The sequence below is a fragment of the Dasypus novemcinctus genome, chromosome 3, assembly GCF_030445035.2.
Source record: "Dasypus novemcinctus isolate mDasNov1 chromosome 3, mDasNov1.1.hap2, whole genome shotgun sequence".
NCBI classification, from domain to species: Eukaryota; Metazoa; Chordata; class Mammalia; order Cingulata; family Dasypodidae; genus Dasypus; species Dasypus novemcinctus.
In genome coordinates, this window is record NC_080675.1 from 297,014 (window position 1) to 317,691 (window position 20,678).

General features: G+C 63.3%; 1 protein-coding gene across 4 annotated transcripts; it reads right to left on the minus strand.

Annotated features, from left to right (window-relative positions):
* Positions 1–5,218: 5,218 nt before the first annotated feature.
* On the minus strand, positions 5,219–20,470 carry TEDC1 (tubulin epsilon and delta complex 1). Of its 4 annotated transcripts, none has more exons than XM_058290696.2 (8): positions 19,872–20,469; positions 19,698–19,776; positions 19,252–19,454; positions 18,630–18,797; positions 17,026–17,166; positions 13,292–13,378; positions 11,894–12,073; positions 10,324–10,904 (listed from the first exon to the last, which is right to left on the minus strand). In XM_058290696.2, exons 1-8 carry the CDS (start codon positions 20,016–20,018, stop codon positions 10,575–10,577), a joined length of 1,335 nt encoding a protein of 444 aa, XP_058146679.1. In that variant the 5' UTR covers positions 20,019–20,469; the 3' UTR covers positions 10,324–10,574. The 4 variants fall into 4 exon arrangements, with proteins under 4 accessions (XP_071069600.1, XP_058146679.1, XP_058146687.1 ...); XM_058290704.2 differs by having other exon boundaries at positions 17,026–17,124; positions 19,872–20,466; XM_071213499.1 differs by lacking the exon at positions 11,894–12,073 and having other exon boundaries at positions 5,219–10,904; positions 19,872–20,470.
* Between the last annotated feature and the right edge of the window lie 208 nt (positions 20,471–20,678).

Genomic DNA, 20,678 nt, shown 5'->3' on the forward strand with positions numbered 1-20,678 from the left:
TTGATTATTAAAAAGATTAACATTTTCTGCCCAAGAAAGGGAACAGGCAAAATTTTAACATGATGACAGAATGGGAAAAGATATTTACAATGTACAAAACTATCAATGGATTATGATCTTGAATGTTCAAGGGATTCCTACAAATAAATTTGAAAGAGGCAGAAATCCCAAAAGAAAAATAATCAAAGGATATGAACAGGCAGTTTACTGAAGAGGAAACCAAAAAACTACGCAAGTACATGAAAAAAATGCTCAAATTCATGTGTCAGGGCCATGGGAACTAAGCTGGGAGATCACCTAACACCTGTTTGACCGGTAAAACTTTGAAAGTTACCCTCTGCGAAGGGAGGGATTGAGACCATGGGCTTGGGAGAGTGCAGGGGGCTGCGGGCGTGTGGCGGGGACGGTCACCCACCGCGAGCAGCTGCCGGCCCTGGTCACACGAGGCCGCATGCACCCTGCAGGGCGGTTGCTGTGCCCCTGGACGTACATCCCAGAGCACTCCTCGCACAGGTGCACGAGGGCAGGGTCTTTTTTTTTTAATGTTACATAAAAATTACCGAGGATTCCCATACACCCCACTCCCTGCCCCTCCCACACTTCCCACATTAACAACGTCGTTGATTAGTGAGGTACATTTGTTACAATTGAGGAACACGTTTTGGAGCATTGCCAATAAGCATTGACTATAGTTTACATTGTAGTTTATACTCTCCCACACTGTGGGAAACAAAGGCATGTTGTTTCCATGGAAGCAAGTTACTTCCTTGACCACTGAGTCATGCTGTCTCCATAGCTATACATGCAGGTCATAAATCTAGCAAGGAGATGTGTACCTTCAGGTGGAACAAGGACTAGGTAGAATGGAACAACCTGGGCAACAAGATTTATGGGTATGTTTTCTCAACAATATAATAGAACATTGAAATTTTGAACTTTGAATTATAATCATAGCATTTGATCCATTGTGTTACACAGGTTGAGGTAATGGGAATAGTTAGCTAGAATAGTTGCTGGTTCTCATGATTGCTTGGGGTATATAAAGAAGCCCCTGAGATTAATAAACTTGTCTGACGAGCTTGAGGCTTCAATGCTCTCAGATCCCCTGATCCCAATCTCTCTTTCATTCCTGATACCCTTTGGGTCCGCGACTCCGACACCACACGTTTTTGTAAGTTACGACCAGATGTATAACAACCTGTTATCTGTCATTGCAATGACATTCAGGACAATTCCAAGTCCAGAATATGCCCCGTATTACAACTGTTTTTCCCTCTCCTGCCCGCTGAACCTCCAGTGGCCACTGAGGGCAGGTCTTCCATGGTGGAGAGAATTGGAGCCAGCCTGGGTGTCCTTTGGGCGATGGACAGGTAGAGGGACTGCTTTGGACTCTGGGGCCACTGTGCATTGGGCAGAAGCAGCAAAGTAGCTGTACACACAGCCTCGTGGACGGAGCTTTAAGACAGGATCCTGAGTGGAGAGAAACAGGGAGAAAACCTGAACACCTCAGTCAGGGCTGAGTTCCCAGGCAAGGTGCACGGGTGCTCACATGGGCCCTGCAAGGTCATTTAAACTCCGAGGGAAATACAGGGCGACTCAACACGCACCATTAGTTTCCACATTAGGTCACACTATTTTCCTTTTGATGGTGTATCTTTGCAAGCTGGGCTTACAGCAGTTGCTGTAACAGAAAAAAAGAAAAACACTGGCAAAACCAATACAGATCAGAAAGTGAGGGTTGCCGTGTGCAATGCAATTAAGGTTTGAGAAGTGCAGTCTTCAGGCCCAAATGTCCTCTTAGCAAGTAATTGGAGGTATTTAAGAAGTGAATTAAGGTGGAAATGTTTTTCAACTTATGTGTGTTCTTTTTCCAAATTGCTCCTAAGTTACTAGGACATAAATGCTTTTTTTTTCCTGGTCTTCTCATCTTTTCTCCTCTATGATTCACTGGGATTCGATCCTGGGGACCTCTGATGTGGAGAGAGGTTCCCTTTCAGCTATACCACCACCTCGGTTCCTGGCTCTGCTGTGCTTCACCTTGACTCTCCCTTTCATCTCTCTTTTGTTGCATCATCATCTTGCTGTATGACTCACTTGCATGGGCACTGGCTCACTGCATGGGCGCTCAGCTTGCCACACAGGCACTGGCTCACCACGCAGGCACTGGCTCACTGTGCAGGCTTGCTTTCTCTTCTTTTTCACCAGAAGGCCCCATATGGTAGGCAGAAGCCTTATCCTTTGAGCCACATCCACTTCCCAGAACATAAACACTTACTAGGCTTTTGGGCCCTAATAAACAGAACTGTTAGGTGTTTCTTTTGGCCTAGTGATGCCATGAAAAACTGGGTTCTGAGTTGGGGACTGCTAGCCCTGCCCGGGAGACAGCCCAGCAACACTGGCTCGTGCCCCAGGCTTCTGTTTGCTGCAGTTTCCGTCACATCCAGGTCTGGCTCCTGACGACCTAGAGGTCTGTAAAAGCTAAAGAGATGAGTCACGTGCCCACCTCGCCCCCCAACATACCATGGTAATACGGGGGTGGCCCCCTTTTGCACAGGGGAAGAACAGGGGCCGCTGCCACCTGGGTGGCAAGGAGGGGTCCTCAGCAAGACCAGACCACACTGCCTTGCCTGCGGAGCACCAAGGCGCTGGTGCCACCCGCCCCCCTTCTCCAGGTGAGCGCGAGTGTCTGGCCTCCTTCACAGGGCCCCTCCTCCTGGGCAATCCAGGGGGCCAGGTTTCCCCAGCCGGGCTCAGTCCTTGGTCAGCATTCCATGTGTTTGCTTCTGCTCAAGCCCACCGCAGGTTCTACCTGTCTGTGGCGCTGAGTCACGTCTGCCGCTTTGCTCCCTGACAGGGCGTCACCGCAAGCCTGAGGAATCCAAACAGCCGCCTCTCCTGCAGTTTGGGGTCCAGGAGCAGCAGCTCTTACACCCATCAAGGTCCTGAATCTCCTCTCTCTCATTGCCCTGCATTTCTGTTCTAAACTGGTCACCGCTTGCTTGAGCTCATTTCTTTCTTGCAACATAAAAGTAAATACAGAAAGTAATGGCTCGCATCTATTAACATTTGGGTTTTTCCACTCTCGTATCCACAGGCTTGGCAGGTGCTAAGCCTGCTTTCCAAGTTTTTGCCACACAGTTTGATCCAGTGTCCTGCCACTATACAGACAGGTCTGCCCCTCTCCAGCCGACCCCCATGTGCTTGAGGTCTTGGTCACAGCAGCACCTCTCCCACTTGGAGATGCACATTTTCTATGAGCTGAGGTACTATCAGCTGTCCTTATATAGAGATCCACAATTTTAGTGGCTGCACCCCACATCCCCATCCAGCTAACGCCCCATTTTCATTGCTGCTCTTCATGGCCTTGAAGGAACTGGTGATAGCACCTTCTCCAGTTCCCTCCTCCATTCCCCCCTGTGCCCACTACAGGCCAGCGTCCACCCCCGCCCCACCTCCCTCCACCGAGACCAGGCGCCTCCTCATTGCCTCGCTCAGCTCGGGTCCTCAGCCTTTGTCCTCAGCTGTCAGCAGCACACCGCAGGGGATTAATCCCTCCTTCCGGAAGTCATGCCTTCCCTTGGCCATCAAGACCCCAGCCTTCTTGCCCCACCCTGCCTCACCCACCAGCCTTTCTCCGTGCTCCCAGGTTATTGCTCAACTTCCCAGCAGGGCTCAGCCTCAGGCTTCCTCCCTGGCCTCGCCCTTGCCTGAGGGGCCTCCAGTTTGCGCCGTCCTCTCCCCCAGATTCCAGACTCATTAGGCCAACTGCCCACACACCCCCACGTGGATGCGATTTCTCAGGCCTGAGCCGTGCTCTTGAGCTGCCCGCAGCACACGCCAAGCCTGCCCTGTGCACCAGGAGATGGCAACCTTGGCTCACCCACGGCTGCTCTTTATTGTGCCCTGCACGCCTGAATCTACCAGAGTCGGTCCAGCCCTTCATCTCACACCTGCCTCTGCCCATTCCCTGTCTGTGCCCAGAGCTCCTGTTTGCCCGGCCAGTCTTTCACCATGAAAATCAGCCGCCGCCCGCCCCTCTTGCTACTGCAGCACCCCATCGGGCTTGGGAGCTCCAGGGACACAGGAGTCTGCATCACCCGCCCACCCCAACTACCTCTCCCCCCTTGTCCTCCCCACTGTCCTGCTCACTCAGTCCACGCCAGATCCCCGGCCCGTGCCCTCCTCCCCTCACTCCTCAAGGCCTCTGTATAAACGCATCAGCTTCCTCTGGCCTCCACCCTCTCCATCAGCCCCGACCCCTGACCCCTGACCCCTGCAATTCCTTCCCAGCATCTGCTGCCACCTGGCACACTTGGCACACTCATCCCTGGTGTTTGTCCTTCCCAGCCCTGGACCGGCACACAAGGTGAATCCTGGGTGAATAAATGAGTGAACGGATGAACCCAGGGCGGCCCAAGGTCACAGAAGTCAGGACAGGCCGTACGAGAGCCAAGCCTGGGCCAGGACTGGCGCGCGCGCATGTTCACAGCCACACGAGGTCACAGAGCAGAAGAGGGCCTTGTGGGCTCCAGGAAAGGGGAACATGATCACGTTCCCGACGACGCAGGAACCGTGACAGTGAATCGCCCCACAAAGGCACGCCCACGGCCCGCGCCGCGGACCTGGGGGTGTGGACATTCTCGTGCATGGGATCCACGAGCCCCCACAAGCTAAACTGGAGCAGGGCGGGCCTGAACCCACAGCTGGAGTCCTTGCAAGTAGAGGAGATCTGGACACAGAATAGAAGCCGAGGAGGAACCGGAAAGAGTGAGATGTCCCTGGAAGGAGGCAGAGCCGCCACGAGCCTCCCCCACACGCCGCAGCCTCTGCAGGTGCGGTCTTGTCTCCAAGCTGAACCAGGACGCTCCCGTTTTGAGGCCTCCCGGCCTGTGGTGTGGGTCACAGCGGCCCTGGCAACTCCCCTAAAGGTCGCTTAGAAATAGACTTCAGCCATATCTGGATTTCAGCAGGACAGTGGAAACCCTCCCCAGGCGTCCATGTGTTCCACGTGGAGGTGGGTCGTGCAGGAGATGCCGGTGGCCAAGCAGCCAGGAGGGCTGCAGGCGAGGCCAGCCAAGTCAAGGTCAAGTGAGGGTTGACTAAAGAGGTTTGAATGAGACCCTGAGCTGAGTGGGAGAGGGAGAGCTGGCTCAGTGGGTGACAAAAGGACCACAGCAGAAAGAACAGGAACAACAAAAAAGGGTGTGAAACACAGTGGTAAGTGTGGCGTTGTGTTAGGAATTTATTGTTTAAAGTAATATTTGATACACCCAAAGAATAGATGTAACACATTTGTATTAGTCAGTGTTCTCTAGGGAAACAGAATCGACAGGAGATACAAAGTAAATAGCATGAGATTATATAAAATTCTTTCATGCAACTCTGGAGATGTGCAAGTCCAAATTCCACAGGCAGGCCGCCGACCAGAGCTCGACGAAGATCCCAGACGAGTCTCCAGGAGACGCCGCTGTCCCAGGTAGAGCTGGGGATTCTTGCTGATGTGGACTCACTTCCCCTCGGATGTTGGAAACTGAGGCACAGCGGTCTTACAAGGAGAGATTTGCTTGTTTCCATGGCTACACTTGCAACCTAAGGAATGCGGTAATTAAGAATTCCCAGCAAACAGGATAAAGCTGTGAAAGGCTGAAAGAAAAGATGAGCAGATAACATCTGTGTAGTAAATAGAACACTTAAACTTTGTACCTTGAGATAAGTTTTGAATTCCTTAGACTGTGGGTAATGTTGATGGTTAACTGCGTGTTGCTGCTTGTTGCTGCTTCTGCCCACGTGGACTGGGGGATATGTAGAGCTCCTTGTGAACAGTAAAGTTGTCTGATGAGTCTCTACTCACAGACCCCCTGATCCCAGCTCTCTCGTTCTTTCTTTTGTTCTCTTTGTTTCACTCTCCCTTTTCTCTTTCTTTCATTTCCGATACCCTTCGGGTCCAAATCTCCAACACTCAGAGGCTGCAGTGACGCGGCGCCCTCGCTGCTGACGGCCACCTCCCTGGTTGACGAAGACGCCACCAGCCGCCTGTGCGACCGGCTCCCTGATGACAAACGTCCACAGTGCCCCGTGTTACGCTGGCCCAGGGCTCGACCAGACCACTGGGCACCGTGGCCAGGCCAAGCGGGCACCTGAGCCTGGCCCTCACAATACTCAAGTTATGGATTACAAGAATGACCGCAAAACCACCCCAGCAGGTCTCTAATGGGTGCCCATGCCCCTCCCCTGCTGGTGAGGTTTATAGAACACACCAGAAACTTCATTCTACTTGTTCATGGTCTCGTTGTATACTGTTTCCTGAGATATGCTTGTTTGTTTCTTGAAGATTCCAAGGCTTTTTGCACTCAAAGTTCCCAGGCCACCAAATTGGTGCAGTGTCTTTGGTCATCACAACGTTCTTGTCCACTTTCCTCCAGTTGAGCACTGATTATCTGGTTATTTGCAATTTTCCACCATCAGGCCCTGCTGCTGTGCAAATCCCTGTACGTAATTCCTTGTGCACCTAAGCACGTTTCTCTAGGGCAGGCTGAGGAATGCACGAGCTTTGGGGACGATGACCAGCATGAGCCTGCAGGGCTGTCAGGCTTCTAAGTGTCCGTCCATCTGGAAGGCTTGAACGCCAGCTAGTGTGATCCCAGTTCGCAGTGCTCTGGCCACGTGGAAGGCGTCTGGCCGTGCACCTGCCTCCCTGCCTCCCTCCCCACGAGGACTGGCCCCATCTTCCACGCATCATTGGGCTTCTTCATGCTTTATAGTTCTGTACATTTTTTTTATATTAATTCTTTATTGGTTATAAACACTGCAAACAAATTACCCCCTCAAGCATGTCCCTTCATCTTCTTTGTGGGTTCTCAATAGCAGGTCTGCTTTTGACGGCGTCAGATGTGCAAGTGTTCCTTTCAGGGCTGGCACTGCTACCTCTGAGGCACGCCCTACTTCGAGCACACCATCGTTTCCGGAGGTTTGCCTTGCTCCCTTGTTGACCCCACCAGGAACGGTGCCTGGGTCCACCATGCCACAGACCAATGCGCTGTCCTCATGCAGACGCGCTTTTGTCCCCTGGACAGAGCCCGACCCGCCCCTCCCCCTCCAGCCCCTCTCCTGGCCCCTGGTCAAGCACCAGGTGTCCACCTGGCTGGGCCTACATGTGCTCCAGCCCGCCTCAGTCTGGACATGGGCAGGACCTGCCCCCGTGGCCAGCCCAGACTCGGGCCTTTGAGCCTCTTCCATCAATGGTTCAGGGGCCCTTCAGACGGGGTGGCCCAGGGGCTCAGGGCTCTGAGGGTGGGAAAGGCAGGGGGAGAGGCGGCTGCACGAGGGGTGCGCGATGCGCGATGTCCCGCTGCTGGCTCAAGCGTGGAGGCGCCAGCAAGGACCGAGGCCTCCGGGGCCACAGGCGGCCCTGCCAACAGCCAGGGAAGCCGAGCTCCACCAGCGACCCAGGAGCCTGGCGGCCAGGCCTGCGGCCTGCAAGGGACCCGTGAGGTCACAGGTCCACAGACACGTGTTGGTTTACACTGCCAAGGCTTTAGGCACTTGTTCCAGCAGCGCCAGGGGCTACGCCAGGCACCCGCCCATCTCCCTTCACAACTGCCGCTTTCCCGGGAGCCTCAGCCATCCTCACGATGCCACGTGAGCCCCAGCCGTCCCCACGAGGCCATGTGAGCCCCAGCTGTCCCCACAAGGCCACGTGAGCCCCAGGCATCCCCACAAGGCCACGTGAGCCTCAGCCCTTCTCACGAGGCCACGGTTCCCTGGCCCCTCCTCTACTCTGTGCATTTAGAGCCCACGTCTGGAGTTCCACAGACAGGAACACGCCGATTCACATACACTCTGACCCTCGACCGGGATGGCTCTGAAGCCATAGGTCATTCTGGTAAGGCCACCTCCTCAGCCCCAAGGTCCCAAGGCCAGCCGGAGGGCCCAGTGTGACAGCCGCGGACACGCACCCACCGCCAGGCACAGCTCTAAGCACTGGTTTCCAGGACGAGGATGTGAGGGTGCAGCAGGGAGCCCAGGAGAGAGGAGGGGTCCGAGTCCCACATGGGGAGGAACAGGGGGGTGAGGGGGTGGGAGGCTCCTGGCCAGGACTCCCGGGCAGGGCCTGGGGCCCACAGGACCGGCTGGGGCCCACCAGTGAGGAGGGGCAGGGGCCCTGCTCTGCCAGGCAGAGCCCGCAGCTGCGGGCGGGAGAGCCTGAGCACAGGCAGCCGGGGCACCCACCCCAGGGCCAGGACGGAGTGGGGGCAAAAGCCCCAACCAGGGGCGCCCAGGCCAGCTCTGGGGAAAGGGGGTGCCAGGTGTGGAGGCAGGACCGGGGTCCTGGGCCGGGGATGGCAGGGGTGAGCCTCCCGGGGGGAGCAGGGCCACGCCGGTGGGCTAGGGGCACGTCCCCCAACACAGAAGCTGCTTTGTCAGGGCCAGGCCAGGCCCGCGGGAAGCCTCCGAACAAAGCTCCTCTGTCCTCCCCTCCCACCCGGTGCCCGAGGAAGTGGGCAGGATGCACAGGGGACTCGTCTGTGCCCCACACACCCACAAACACCAGGCACGCACACGTGTGCTCACACATCAGGCACACGTGCACACGCTCACACACCCACAAACACCAGGCACGCACACGTGTGTGCTCACACACCAGGCACCCGTGCACACGCTCACACACCCACAAACACCAGGCATGCACACGTGTGTGCTCACACACCAGGCACACGTGCACACGCTCACACACCCACAAACACCAGGCATGCACACGTGTGTGCTCCAGGCACATGTGCACACGCTCACACACCCACAAACACCAGGCACGCACACGTGTGTGCTCACACACCAGGCACACGTGCACACGCTCACACACCCACAAACACCAGGCACACACACGTGTGTGCTCACACACCAGGTACCCGTGCACACGTGCACACGCTCACACACACACAAACACCAGGCACACACACGTGTGTGCTCCGGGCACACGTGCACACGCTCACACACCCACAAACACCACACACACACGTGTGTGCTCACACACCAGGCACCCGTGCACACGTGCACACGCTCACACACCCACAAACACCAGGCACACACACGTGTGTACTCACACACCAGGCACCCGTGCACACGCTCACACACCCACAAACACCAGGCACGCACACGTGTGTGCTCACACACCAGGCACACGTGCACACGCTCACACACCCACAAACACCAGGCATGCATACGTGTGTGCTCCAGGCACACGTGCACACGCTCACACACCCACAAACACCAGGCACACACGTGTGCGCTCACACACCAGGCACACGTGCACATGCTCACACACAAACACCAGGCACATGTGCACATGCTCACACACATACAAACACCAGGCACACGTGCACACGCTCACACAAACACCAGACACACACACGTGTGTGCTCACACACACAACCAGGCACACACACGTGTGTGCTCACACACCTGGCACACGTGCACACGCTCACACAAACACCAGACACACACGTGCTCACACACACAAACACCAGGCACACACACGTGTGCTCACACACCTGGCGCACATGCACACACTCACACCCACAAACACCAGGCACACACGTGTGCTCACACACTAGGCACACGTGCACACACTCACAGACCAGATGTGCAAGTCTCACTCACTTGCACACAACACCCACAAACACCAGGCACACATGCACACGCTCACATACACACCAGATGTGCACAGGCACATGCACACCCACAAACACTGGGCACACACACGTGGATGTGCTCACACACCAGGCAAACGTTCACAGGCTCACTCACTTGCACACACAACCAGGCACATGTGCACACTCACACATCAGATGTGCACATGCACACGCACACACCAGACATGCACAGGCTCACTTGCACACAACACCAACACCAGGCACACACACGTGTGCTCACACCAGGCACACGTGCACACACACACCAGGCACACATGTGCATGTGCTCACACACCAGGCACACGTGCACATGCTCACACATACACCAGACGTGCACAGGCTCACTTACACACACAACCAGGCGCATGTGGGGGCTGGGAGGGAGGGGGCGTCCCAGGCGTCAGTCAGGGAGGCCGGGCGCACTAGGTCCTCGGCCTGGGGACCCCGGCCTCCTGCAGCAGCCCCCCAGGGCCCACTGATGCCCACATAGCCGCAGACCACACTCGACTCCCCAACGCCCACCAGCCCCCATGTGCCCGGCCTCAGCCACTCCTGCCCCCAGGTGTATCTGGCCCCTGGGCTGAGCTCCGCCCCTCCCACTTCATCTCCAAAGACCCAAAGGGTCACACAGACACGCAGGGGCCCCATGATTTATTTCTGAGCCCACCCCAGCCCTGAAGACCCATGGCCACCAGACCAAGCCTCTCATGGCCTCCAGGGGTGCCAGGACCCCATGCCACCCAGCGCTGCCGGCCAAGGGGCTGGGCCCTGGTAGGGCGGGACAGTGCCAGCCTGGAGCGAGTGCAGCTTAGGGGCCTGCGCCCATCGCCCCAGGGCCCGGCTGGGCCAGGGCAGGTCCCGCCAAGGACGGTGCATCAGGTGGCCTCAGCGTCCAGGCGGCGGGATCCAGATGAAGCCGGACAGGGTCCCCACCAGCCTGGCCAGCTCCTGCCGACACTGTCCCTGTAGCTGCCGCAGTGCCACCTCCAGGCAGGCCTCCTTGCTCCGCAGTGCCCTGATCGCTTCGGCAGCCCACAGGCCCCGGCCGGCCAGTGCCCCAGACTCGCTCCTCACCAGCCGATGGGGCCCATGGGGCTGGGCCGGAGTCCCGCTGCGATCCCAGGCCCCCTGCAGGGCCACCAGCTCCAAGTCCACAGCCTGTCGCACGGCCCGCCACGTGGTGCTCCACGCAGGATCCTGGCTCCGGCCTCGAACCTGCAAACGGAGACAGCACTTGGGCCTCAGGGCCCGGCAGGCCACCCAGCCAGCATCCCCGCAACGCTCCAGGGCCTGGGTGCCAACGCCCCAACCATCTCCCCTGCAGGACAGCACACCTGCCCAGGGCCACTCAGAAGGCCCCGTCCCGGCCAGCTGCCGGCCCTCCACAGGCACCGGACCCCAAGCCAGTGGCACTGCCTGGTCCCAGCGCTGGGGCCTTGGGGCAGGTCACCAGCCTCGGTCCTGCCCTGCCCCTCCCTCAGGGCTCCCCAGCTGCTGGGCAGAGGGGCTGTGCCCAGGAGGACAGGCCCCTAGGGACGCAGGGACACGGGCTGAGCCTGGGAGGCGCTGCTGAAACGCCGCTGCACACGTGGCGCCCAAGAAACAACTGCAGCGCAGGCCCCTCGCCGCTGCTGGGAGAGTGTGCCCGCTCAGCCCACCCAGGCGACAGCGCTCGCCGCGGCCCCCACCGTGAAGAAGCGGGGTACACGCAGCTGGGCGTGCTGATGAGGGCACCCTGGGGGCGGGCAGGGGCAGGAAAGGGGGAGCAAAGGTACCTGCAGTTTTTCAAAACGTTTAGGAAAGAGTAAACTGAAGAGACAAACGTGGCAAAACTTGAGGGGAGGGTGCTGAACAGGGCACAGCACCCCTCCGGCAGCCACTGCGCAGCCGGGGCAGAGCAGGGAGCACCCTGGACACCAGGACGTGTGTGCAGCTCAGAGGCCAGGGGGGACAGAGCCTGGGTCGGGCCGCAGGGTGCAGACGCGCCTCTGCAGGGAGAAGGCCCAGGAGCACCCCGAGATCACAGCGGGAGCCCTGGAGGTGCTGGGGGGTGCAAGGGCCGAGGCACTCTGCCAAGCACTCTCCCTTAGCCCTGCCCCCAGAAGCCGACGGGGCGAGGGGCACCCCCGAGGCCATCTGGGGGGCAGGAAAGACGTGCCGCAAAGAACAAGGCCAACAACAGAGGGGACCCCGAGGGGGCTCACCTGCGCCTCCCACGCCGCCCGCCGGGGCCGTGCAGCCGCCTGCAGCTGCTCCTGAAGGGCCTGCAGCTCCCCCGCCACCAGCCCCCACTGCCTGGGCCCCCTGTCGGTGATCCTGGGCAGGAACATGGGCTGTGGCGCAGCACCGGGGGCCTGTGTGGGGCAGGAGTCCAGCACTGTGTCCTGCAGGCCAGGAGAGAGCCCCGTGAGGGAGCGCCACGGCGGGCTGCAAACAGCCGACCTCCAGGCATCAAGGGCTATGGCGCATGGGACTGCTACTGCAGGCCGGCAGACGCCATGCCGGGCAGGCCCAGAGGCCAGGCCACGCAAGGCTGCAGCCACCGAGCAGGGGGCCTGGGCCAGTGGGAGACGAGCAGCTTCAGCCTCCTGGGGGCCAGGAGCCCCCAGGGACACCGAGCGATGCCCAGCCAGGCTGGAGCTCCCGGCACCCCCACCCAGCCCCACTGGACCCAGGAACAGCCCTGACCCCAAATACAAGCAGAGTTCAGGCCAGGCAAGGGAGCTGCCAGCCTGGGGGTGACCCAGAGCAACTCTGGGGTGGCCCTTGGCAAGCACACCCAGCCAGCCCCTCAGGGGACCCAAGGCAGCAGCTCCGGGCAGAATGGACACTGGACCGCAGGGAGCGCCCACTGCCCCTCGTGCCCAGGCAGCACGTGGAGTGGGCGGGGCAGCTGAGGCAGGTGCATGAGGTCGAACAGGGCGTGGCCAGGGCAAGGGACTGGAAACGCCGGGTGCTGCATGGCCGACACGGGCACCCGCGAAGGACAGCCCTCCTGGGCATTCAGCAGGAACCGCGAGCTGCTGGCAGATGGGTCATGGGGCATGGGGGGTGTTGGCCAGGGGCTCCACGGAGGATGTTGGGGGGGCCTCAGGGCCCCGTGGGGACAAGAGCAAATCAGCCCTGTGGCCAGGATGTGAAGAGGTCCCCAGATCCCCGAGGGCCCCAGGGGGATGGGGCAGGCAGAGCCAGCCCTCTGCTCTCAGCCTCGCCGAGGGCTGGGGTCCAGGCAGGCCCTCCTCACCCCCTGCCTGCCCCCAGCCTCACAGGGCACAGCAGCCAACAGGCCGGCGCCTGCAGCCCCTGGGAGACCAGTGGTCAGGAAGGCCCGGTGCCCTCACCACCCGGGGACCCTGGTGTATTAGAGGAGCAGCCAGTACCCGAGTCATAGGCACAGGGAGGATGGCAGGGGCCCGGGAGACAGGGGGCTGCACTGAGCAAGACGGGCAAACACCCAGGAAGGGGCCCTGGCTCGGGGCCAGCAGTTGGGGTGCAGCCTCTCTGAGCCTGCGCTTCCTGCCCGGGAAATGGGGGCCCCCTCCCACTGCCTTGGGAAAGAGCCCCAACCCCAGAAAAGGGTGAGGTAGCCGTGCAGCCCTCACCATCCACTGCCAGAAGATCAGCTCCCGGCGCCGCCACTGCACAGCAGCCTCCAGCCGCGCATTCTCCTGCTCCAGTGCCTGCAGCAGCTGCAACGCAACCTGCAGCCGTCAGGACCCCCAGCCACGGTGGGGCCCCCCCACACCCCAGGGCTGTGCCTCTCCCACCCACCGCCAGCCACAGCCACCCCTGCCTGGCGCCTCGCTGCCCTCGACTGAGAGTTCCCTCCAGTCCCAGGGCCCCTGCCACGGGCAGCACCCAGCATGGACCAGGCCAGCCCGTCACCTGCTGCCTACCTGCTAAGGTATCCCGGTTCCCACGTACCCCCACGCAACCCCCCAGGCTCGAATCAGGGACTCGGCCCTCCTCCCCACAGGGGCTCCCAGGGCCTCCCCTGCCCACCCACCCAACCCCTTCCTCGTGCCGGGGGCCGGGATGCAGGCACAGGGTGTTAAGGAGAAGACTCTAGGCCCGGCCAGGGGCCAGAGGAAGCTGCCCAGGGGCTCAGATGCTCTCCTGGCCACACACACCTGCCGAGGGTCATTCCAGAAGCTTCTGGGACCCATCCCCAGAGAACAGGCCCATCAAACGCTGGGGCCAGGCTCTGGCCCTCCCTCTCCATGACCTTGGGGGCCCAGCCGTGGCCCCAGGCCCCCAGCCAGCCCCACCCGCAGTCCTGCAGCACCCAAGCACAAGCTGCCTGCGGGGAAGGGAGAGGCCCGCCCCCCCCCACCAGAGGCCAGGTTCTTGCCCTGCCTCCGCACCAGCTGAGGGGGCCTCTGCTCTGCTCCAGCCCAGGGGCCAGGGCAAGCAGCTGGGGCAGGGGACCAGGAGCTGGGGGGCACAGCAGCCAGGGCAGGGGACCAGGAAGGGGGGGCACAGCAGCTGGGGCAGGAGACGGGGGGGGGCACAGCAGCCAGGGCAGGGGACCAGAAAGGGGGGGCACAGCAGCCAGGCAGGGGACCAGGAGGGGGGGGGCACAGCAGCCAGGGCAGGGGACCGGGGGGGGGGCACAGCAGCTGGGGCAGGGGACCAGGAAGGGGGGGGCACAGCAGCCAGGGCAGGGGACCAGGAGGGGGGGGGGCACAGCAGCTGGGGCAGGGGACCGGGGGGGGCACAGCCGGGCAGGGGACCAGGAGGGGGCGGCACAGCAGCCAGGGCAGGGGACCAGGAGGGGGGAGCACAGCAGCTGGGGCAGGAGACGGGGGGGGGGCACAGCAGCCAGGGCAGGGGACCAGGAGGGGGGGGCACAGCAGCCAGGGCAGGGGACCAGGAGGGGGGGGGCACAGCAGCCGGGGCAGGGGACCGGGGGGGGGCACAGCCGGACAGGGGACCAGGAGGAGGGGGCACAGCAGCTGGGGCAGGGGACCAGGAGGGGGTGGGCACAGCAGCTGGGGCAGGGGACCAGGGGAGGACGGGACCAGGAAGGGGGGGCACAGCAGCCGGGGCAGGGGACCAGGAGGGGGGGGCACAGCAGCCAGGGCAGGGGACCAGGAGGGGGGGGCACAGCAGCCGGGGCAGGGGACTGGGGGGGACACAGTCGGGCAGGGGACCAGGAGGGGGGGGCACAGCAGCCAGGGCAGGGGACCAGGAGGGGGTGGCACAGCAGCCAGGGCAGGGGACCAGGAGGGGGGGGCACAGCAGCCAGGGCAGGGGACCAGGAGGGGGGGGCACAGCAGCCGGGGCAGGGGACCAGGAGGGGGGGGCACAGCAGCCAGGGCAGGGGACCAGGAAGGGGGGGCACAGCAGCCAGGGCAGGGGACCAGGAGGGGGTGGCACAGCAGCCAGGGCAGGGGACCAGGAGGGGGGGGGCACAGCAGCTGGGGCAGGGGACTGGGGGGGACACAGTCGGGCAGGGGACCAGGAGGGGGGGGCACAGCAGCCAGGGCAGGGGACCAGGAGGGGGGGGGCACAGCAGCCAGGGCAGGGGACCAGGAGGGGGGGGCACAGCAGCCGGGGCAGGGGACCAGGAGGGGGGGCACAGCAGCCAGGGCAGGGGACCAGGAAGGGGGGGCACAGCAGCTGGGGCAGGAGACGGGGGCGGCACAGCAGCCAGGGCAGGGGACCAGGAAGGGGGGGCACAGCAGCCAGGGCAGGGGACCAGGAGGGGGTGGCACAGCAGCCAGGGCAGGGGACCAGGAGGGGGGGGCACAGCAGCCAGGGCAGGGGACCAGGAGGGGGGGGCACAGCAGCCGGGGCAGGGGACCAGGAGGGGGGGCACAGCAGCCAGGGCAGGGGACCAGGAGAGGGGGGGCACAGCAGCTGGGGCAGGGGACCGGGGGGGGACACAGTCGGGCAGGGGACCAGGAGGGGCGGGCACAGCAGCCGGGGCAGGGGACCAGGAGGGGGGGGCACAGCAGCCGGGGCAGGGGACCAGGAGGGGGGTGCACAGCAGCCAGGGCAGGGGACCAGGAAGGGGGCACAGCTGGGGCAGAAGACCAGGAGGGGGAGGGGGATGCAGCAGCCAGGGCAGGGGACCCGGGGGGGGCACAGCAGCCAGGGCAGGGGACCCAGGGGGGGGCACAGCAGCTGGGCCTTCACTGAGTCATCCTCATGGAGCCGAGGGGCCCGGGATGCCCAGACGCCACCCCAGCACGGCCCAGCCAGGACCCAGCTTCGCAGGCACGCCCACCAACAGGGCTGAGGGGGAGGCCGGACCCGAGGGCCAGCCTGGGCAGGATCGGCCGGCCAGCTGCTGTAGCCGAAGTCCCCCCAGCCAAACCAGCTCCAGCACACACAGCCCAGAGGGGAGCCAAGCCTCTGGGCCTGGGGAGGGAAGGGGCTGAGAAGGACCGCAGAGCCGGGGGGAAGGGGCCGCGGCAGCCCTGAGACCCGGGGCCAGGCAGTGCTGGCCTCCCCACAGGACAGCCAGCACCCAGCGGCCAGTGCCAGCTAGCCCTGGGCTCCCCCAAGACTCCGGGCCATGCCAGCCCAGGGGAAGGGGCAGGCTGACAGACAGACCCTCACAAGGAGCGGGCAAAAGGCCAGTGGAAACAGGCGAGAGGAATGGACACCTCCTGGGAGGGCCCAGTGCTGGGCTGACCCTGACACCTACCCTCTGGGGCCGAGGACCGGGACACTTTGTCTGGGTCAGCTCAGAGTCCGGGCAGTCTCCCCAGAAAGCAGGCTGGGCAGGGCCCCGGGCAGCAACCTGCTCCCAGATGGCATCAGTGCCAGGCCCTCAGCTGGGCGAGACCCCCCCCTGCCCTCTGCATCCCCAGGGGACAGATCCCTGTGGCCTCAAGGTGGCAACACCATCAACCTGGACCCTGGCTGGTGTCCAGCAATTCCAGCAGGCAGCCCTTGGCTGCCCCTCACCCCTCTGCCAGCCCAGCCCAGAAGCCACTGCCCTCAGGCCTGCCTGTCCTGGCTGCACGCATAGCCACGGCCCTGAGCACCCAGCCACACACACGGCCCTGCACACGGGCACAGCCACGAGCATGCACGGCCAGGCCCACAGTCACATGTGCAGCCAGGGCACCCACGCACAGCCAGAGGCACCCACGCACACTGCAACGCACCTGGCCACAGGCGCAGCCACGCAAACGGCCACACAAAGCCAAGTGCCCGCACACATGGCCATGGGTGCCCACGCAGAGTCAAGCCTTGACTTCCGGCACATGCCTGAGGCACCCCCAGCTCAAAGCCCAAGCACAGCCCCGACAGCAACAGGCAGGGACAGCACCCATGGCCTTCTCCCCTGGGCCCTCTCTCAGCCCCCACAGCCAAGCCTCACCTGCCGGCTGCCGTCCGGGTCCCTGAGCAGCTCCGTCTCCGTGGCAGACAGGTGGCCAAGGCTCCGTTCACTGTGGCAGCCGCGGGTGTACAAGTGGACCTGGCGCGGCACAAGCCACGCTGGGAGGGCCGCACCTCCTCCCTGTATGGGCCCAGAGGGCATCCCAGCAACACCATGTCCCACCCACCAGGGCCACCCACACGAGAACAAGGGCTAAGGGGAGCAGGCCCTGCCCAAGCCAGCACAGGCAGGGGCCAGGCTCAGGACAGGTCACAGCCTCCTACCTCCCAGCTCCCGGCTGGGGTACCCTGTGTGGGGGTCGCCCCTGCTTCCCCATCGTCTGTCTAGCACTAGGCACCATGCCAGGCTCAGGGAAGTAGCATGAGGCAAAGGTGGTCCCATGGTGGACAGAAGGGCCTTGCGGCGGGTCCTCAGCAGCGCGGCCAGGGGCTTGGGGATAGACGTGGAATGCCACCTCAGCCCAGAGCAGGGGACGGCGGCTGCCCAACGGACACGGGCCCCGAGCGGTGCAGAAGCCGCAGTAGGAGGTGCATTACAAGCACAAGGGAAAGGGGTGTGGGGTGTGATGCAGCGAGGAAGGAGCGGGCCGTACCTCCCCCACTCACTCGGGTGAGTCACACCTACCCATGGAACAGGGGCCCCCAAGCCCACTGCAGCCAGGCAAGGTCGGGTTCCCCTGCCTGGCCTCAAAGCCCCAGCAGCCCAGGAGAAGCCAAGCAGCCCACCCTGAGGCCCCCTCCCAGCTATAGCCCTGGGCCTTCCGGAGGAACTGCCTCCAGGGGCACAATCAGCACCGTCAAGCAGGAGGAGCCCCGAGCTGGCCCCGCAGCCACCACCCCACCCGTGGGGAACCAGGATTCCCTCAGGGTCCAACCCGCAGAGGACAGCAGGAAGGACAAAGGCAGGCCGATTGTTGTTGAGGACAGACCCCCAAACCTGGGTAGGAAGCATGCCCCTCGGCTGCAGGCACCTGCAGTCCATCCCCAGCGTTCCCCAGGAACCTGGCCATCGGCCGGCCTCACAGCCCATCCTGCCTTCAGCTGCAGCGCTCGGCCTTAAACATTTCCGTCATGGAGTATACCAGGGTCTGCATGCAAGCCTGGGCCCACCTCTGCCCCACGTGGCCTCCTGGCATCCACCGGCTGACCCTGTCCAGCCACACTCAGGGCAAGATGGGATTTACCAGGATCTTTCTAGAAGTCTCCACGGGTGCCCCAGGCCAGGCCCTGTTCTTAACTGGCCCTTCAGAAGCTGGGCCCACCCCCAGGGGCATGCACCACAGTCCATTTGTCGCTCCGGGACAGAGTCGGCCCACGGGTCACTTGCACCTTCTCAACAGGCCAGCCCTGCAGGCTTCTTCCCCAGACCAGGGTGCCGAGCAAGCACAAGCCCTGCACCCACCCGGCTCCTGCCCCAGAGCTGCCCCGGCTCCGTCCTACTCTGTGCCCCCACCCCAGACCCAGCCCACCTCCAGGCAGTACCCAAACCCCATCAGCGCTGCATCCCATCATGAGCCCAGGCCCCACCAGGCAGGCACAGGGACAGAGTGGGACCAACGGCTGAGGAGCTGGCTCAGGGGCTACCTTGCTGAGGAGGGCGCACTGCTCCTGCTGGCTGGACACCAGGTTTCGCCACCGGAGCCGCAACTTTCCCATCAGCCACTGCACGTGACGGATGTCCACGTGGAGATTCGGCTCCACACACAGGGCAGGCAGGCCAACACTGGCCCCGTCGTAGGCCACGTCCTCACACTGGAAGGAACGAGGGTCAGGCTCTGTTCACACCCCAGGGGAGACCCCAAGCACTGGGTGCAAAAATAAGAAAAAAGAGCCCCTGGGAATGTAACTTGTGGGTCTCAAGGTGTCCAAGGGAGAGCTGGACTGGCCCTGGGGGGGCACCCATGGAATGCTTGAAAGAGGGAAAGGGTAGAGGGAGCCCAGGGGACAGGTCAGCCTGGGCCCAGAGCACCAACTGGGACAGATGGGCAAAAACAACAGCTATCCTGAGGCCTCAGGTTGGGGTGCAAAGCAGGAGGAGGGAGGGGCACGAAGTAGGAGGAAGAATGGGAAGGGCGGGGGTGGAGACACAGAGAGGCTGGGCCAAGCCTTGACCTCCACCCAAAGCAGTGGTTCTGGCCACAGGACCTTAGACCCGGCATGGCCGCGCATGCCAACCCAGGGCTCTGCCTGCTGTCCCCTCGCCCACCTCGCATACGGTCATCTCGTCACCCAGCCGCACGCGGGTCCGGGCCAGCAGCTGCTCTAGCAGGGGCCCGCGAGCCAGCAGCCAGGCCAGGGCCAGCAGCAGCTCGCGGCTTCCCTGGGAGCCGTCCTCGGGGAGCTGGGCCAGCGCCGGCCGCGGGTAGCCCTGGCAGCGCAGGGCAGCCTTCACGAAGCGGACCTGGGCCTCTGGGGCGACAGGGGACAAGTCAGCTGGGCCGGCCCAGCCTCCTATGCACAGGCTGCTGGGCAGGACTGACGCCACGACCAGGGGCTCTGTGGGGCTCAGCCAGGGACCACCAGGAGAGCGGGGACTTCAGAACCGAGGGAGTAGGAGGGGGGCGGGAACGTGCGGTGGGCGTGGTGGAGGGGCGGGGTTGTCTGTTGTTGGGCGGGGCTTCGGGGGGCGGGGCCGTCGGGGGCGGGGCTTACCGGGGCCCTGCGAGGCCTTGGCGCCTGCCTGGGTGGTCGGGGAGAGCACCCGGAAGAGCAGCTGCCAGAGCGCGGGGGCCTGCGGGGTCAAAGCGGGTAGTCAGCAGGCCCCGGCCCGCCTGCCCGCGCCACCTGACGCTCTTCCGGCCCGGCCGCCTGCCCCGCGGGCCTCACCGCCTCTGGGCGGTCGAACTTGGCACGGCGGAAGGTCTCAGGGCTGGGCCCGGCGGACAGCGCTCGACTCAGCGCGGCGATGGCCTCGGGCAGGGCCCCCGACCCGGCCCCGGGTGTCCGGTCGACCCCGCGCCGCCGCCGCCCCATGCAGCCGAGTACCGACCTCCCTCGGACGGCCCGCCGCCGCCCCGCGCCCAATCAGCGCCACCGCTCGGCGCCCAACCCGGGCCCAACCAGCGCCGTCGCCCTGCGTCCAATCACCGCCTCGGCCCCGCGCCGCCGTCCCGGTACCCAATCGGCGCCACCGCCCGACGCCCAACCCGTGCCGCCGCCCCGACCCCGCGCCGCCGCCCCGCGCCCAACCAGCGCCGCCGCCCGGCGCCCAACCAGCGCCCCGGCCCAGCGCCCAACCAGCGCCGCCGTCCCGCGCCCAACCAGCGCCGCCGTCCCGCGCCCAACCAGCGCCCCGGCCCCGCGCCCAAACAGTGACCGAGGCGCAGCGTCGTGGGTCCCGGGGGACGCGGTGGCGGTATTATCCCCAGAGCCGCGGCCTCCCGCCTGAGCGCCCTAAGGTTCCGGCCTCGCCCCAACCCCAGCGCCCATGGGCCCCTCGCCGCCGCCCGGGACTGCAGAGCGAGGGCGCCCCCTGCGGACGCGGAGGACTCTGGCACCGGGCCCCGGGAGCCGTGTTGGGCCTGCGCTGCGGCTCACCCTTGCGCCGCCCGGGCTCCGCCACCCGACGACTCAGCTCCTGCGAACCCGGCCGGCTGTAGGCCGGCGTCTGCCGCTCCCTTCGCGGCCAGGGGC

Coding starts and splice junctions, on each gene's coding strand:
- TEDC1 (XM_058290696.2), bottom strand. CDS start 20,018: ATGGGGCGGCGGCGGCGCGGGGTCGACCGGACACCCGGGGCCGGGTCG. Junction 18,798..19,251: donor ACGAGATGACCGTATGCGAG/GTGGGCGAGGGG, acceptor CGTTCCTTCCAG/TGTGAGGACGTGGCCTACGA. Junction 10,905..11,893: donor GGGCGGCGTGGGAGGCGCAG/GTGAGCCCCCTC, acceptor CTCCGTTTGCAG/GTTCGAGGCCGGAGCCAGGA.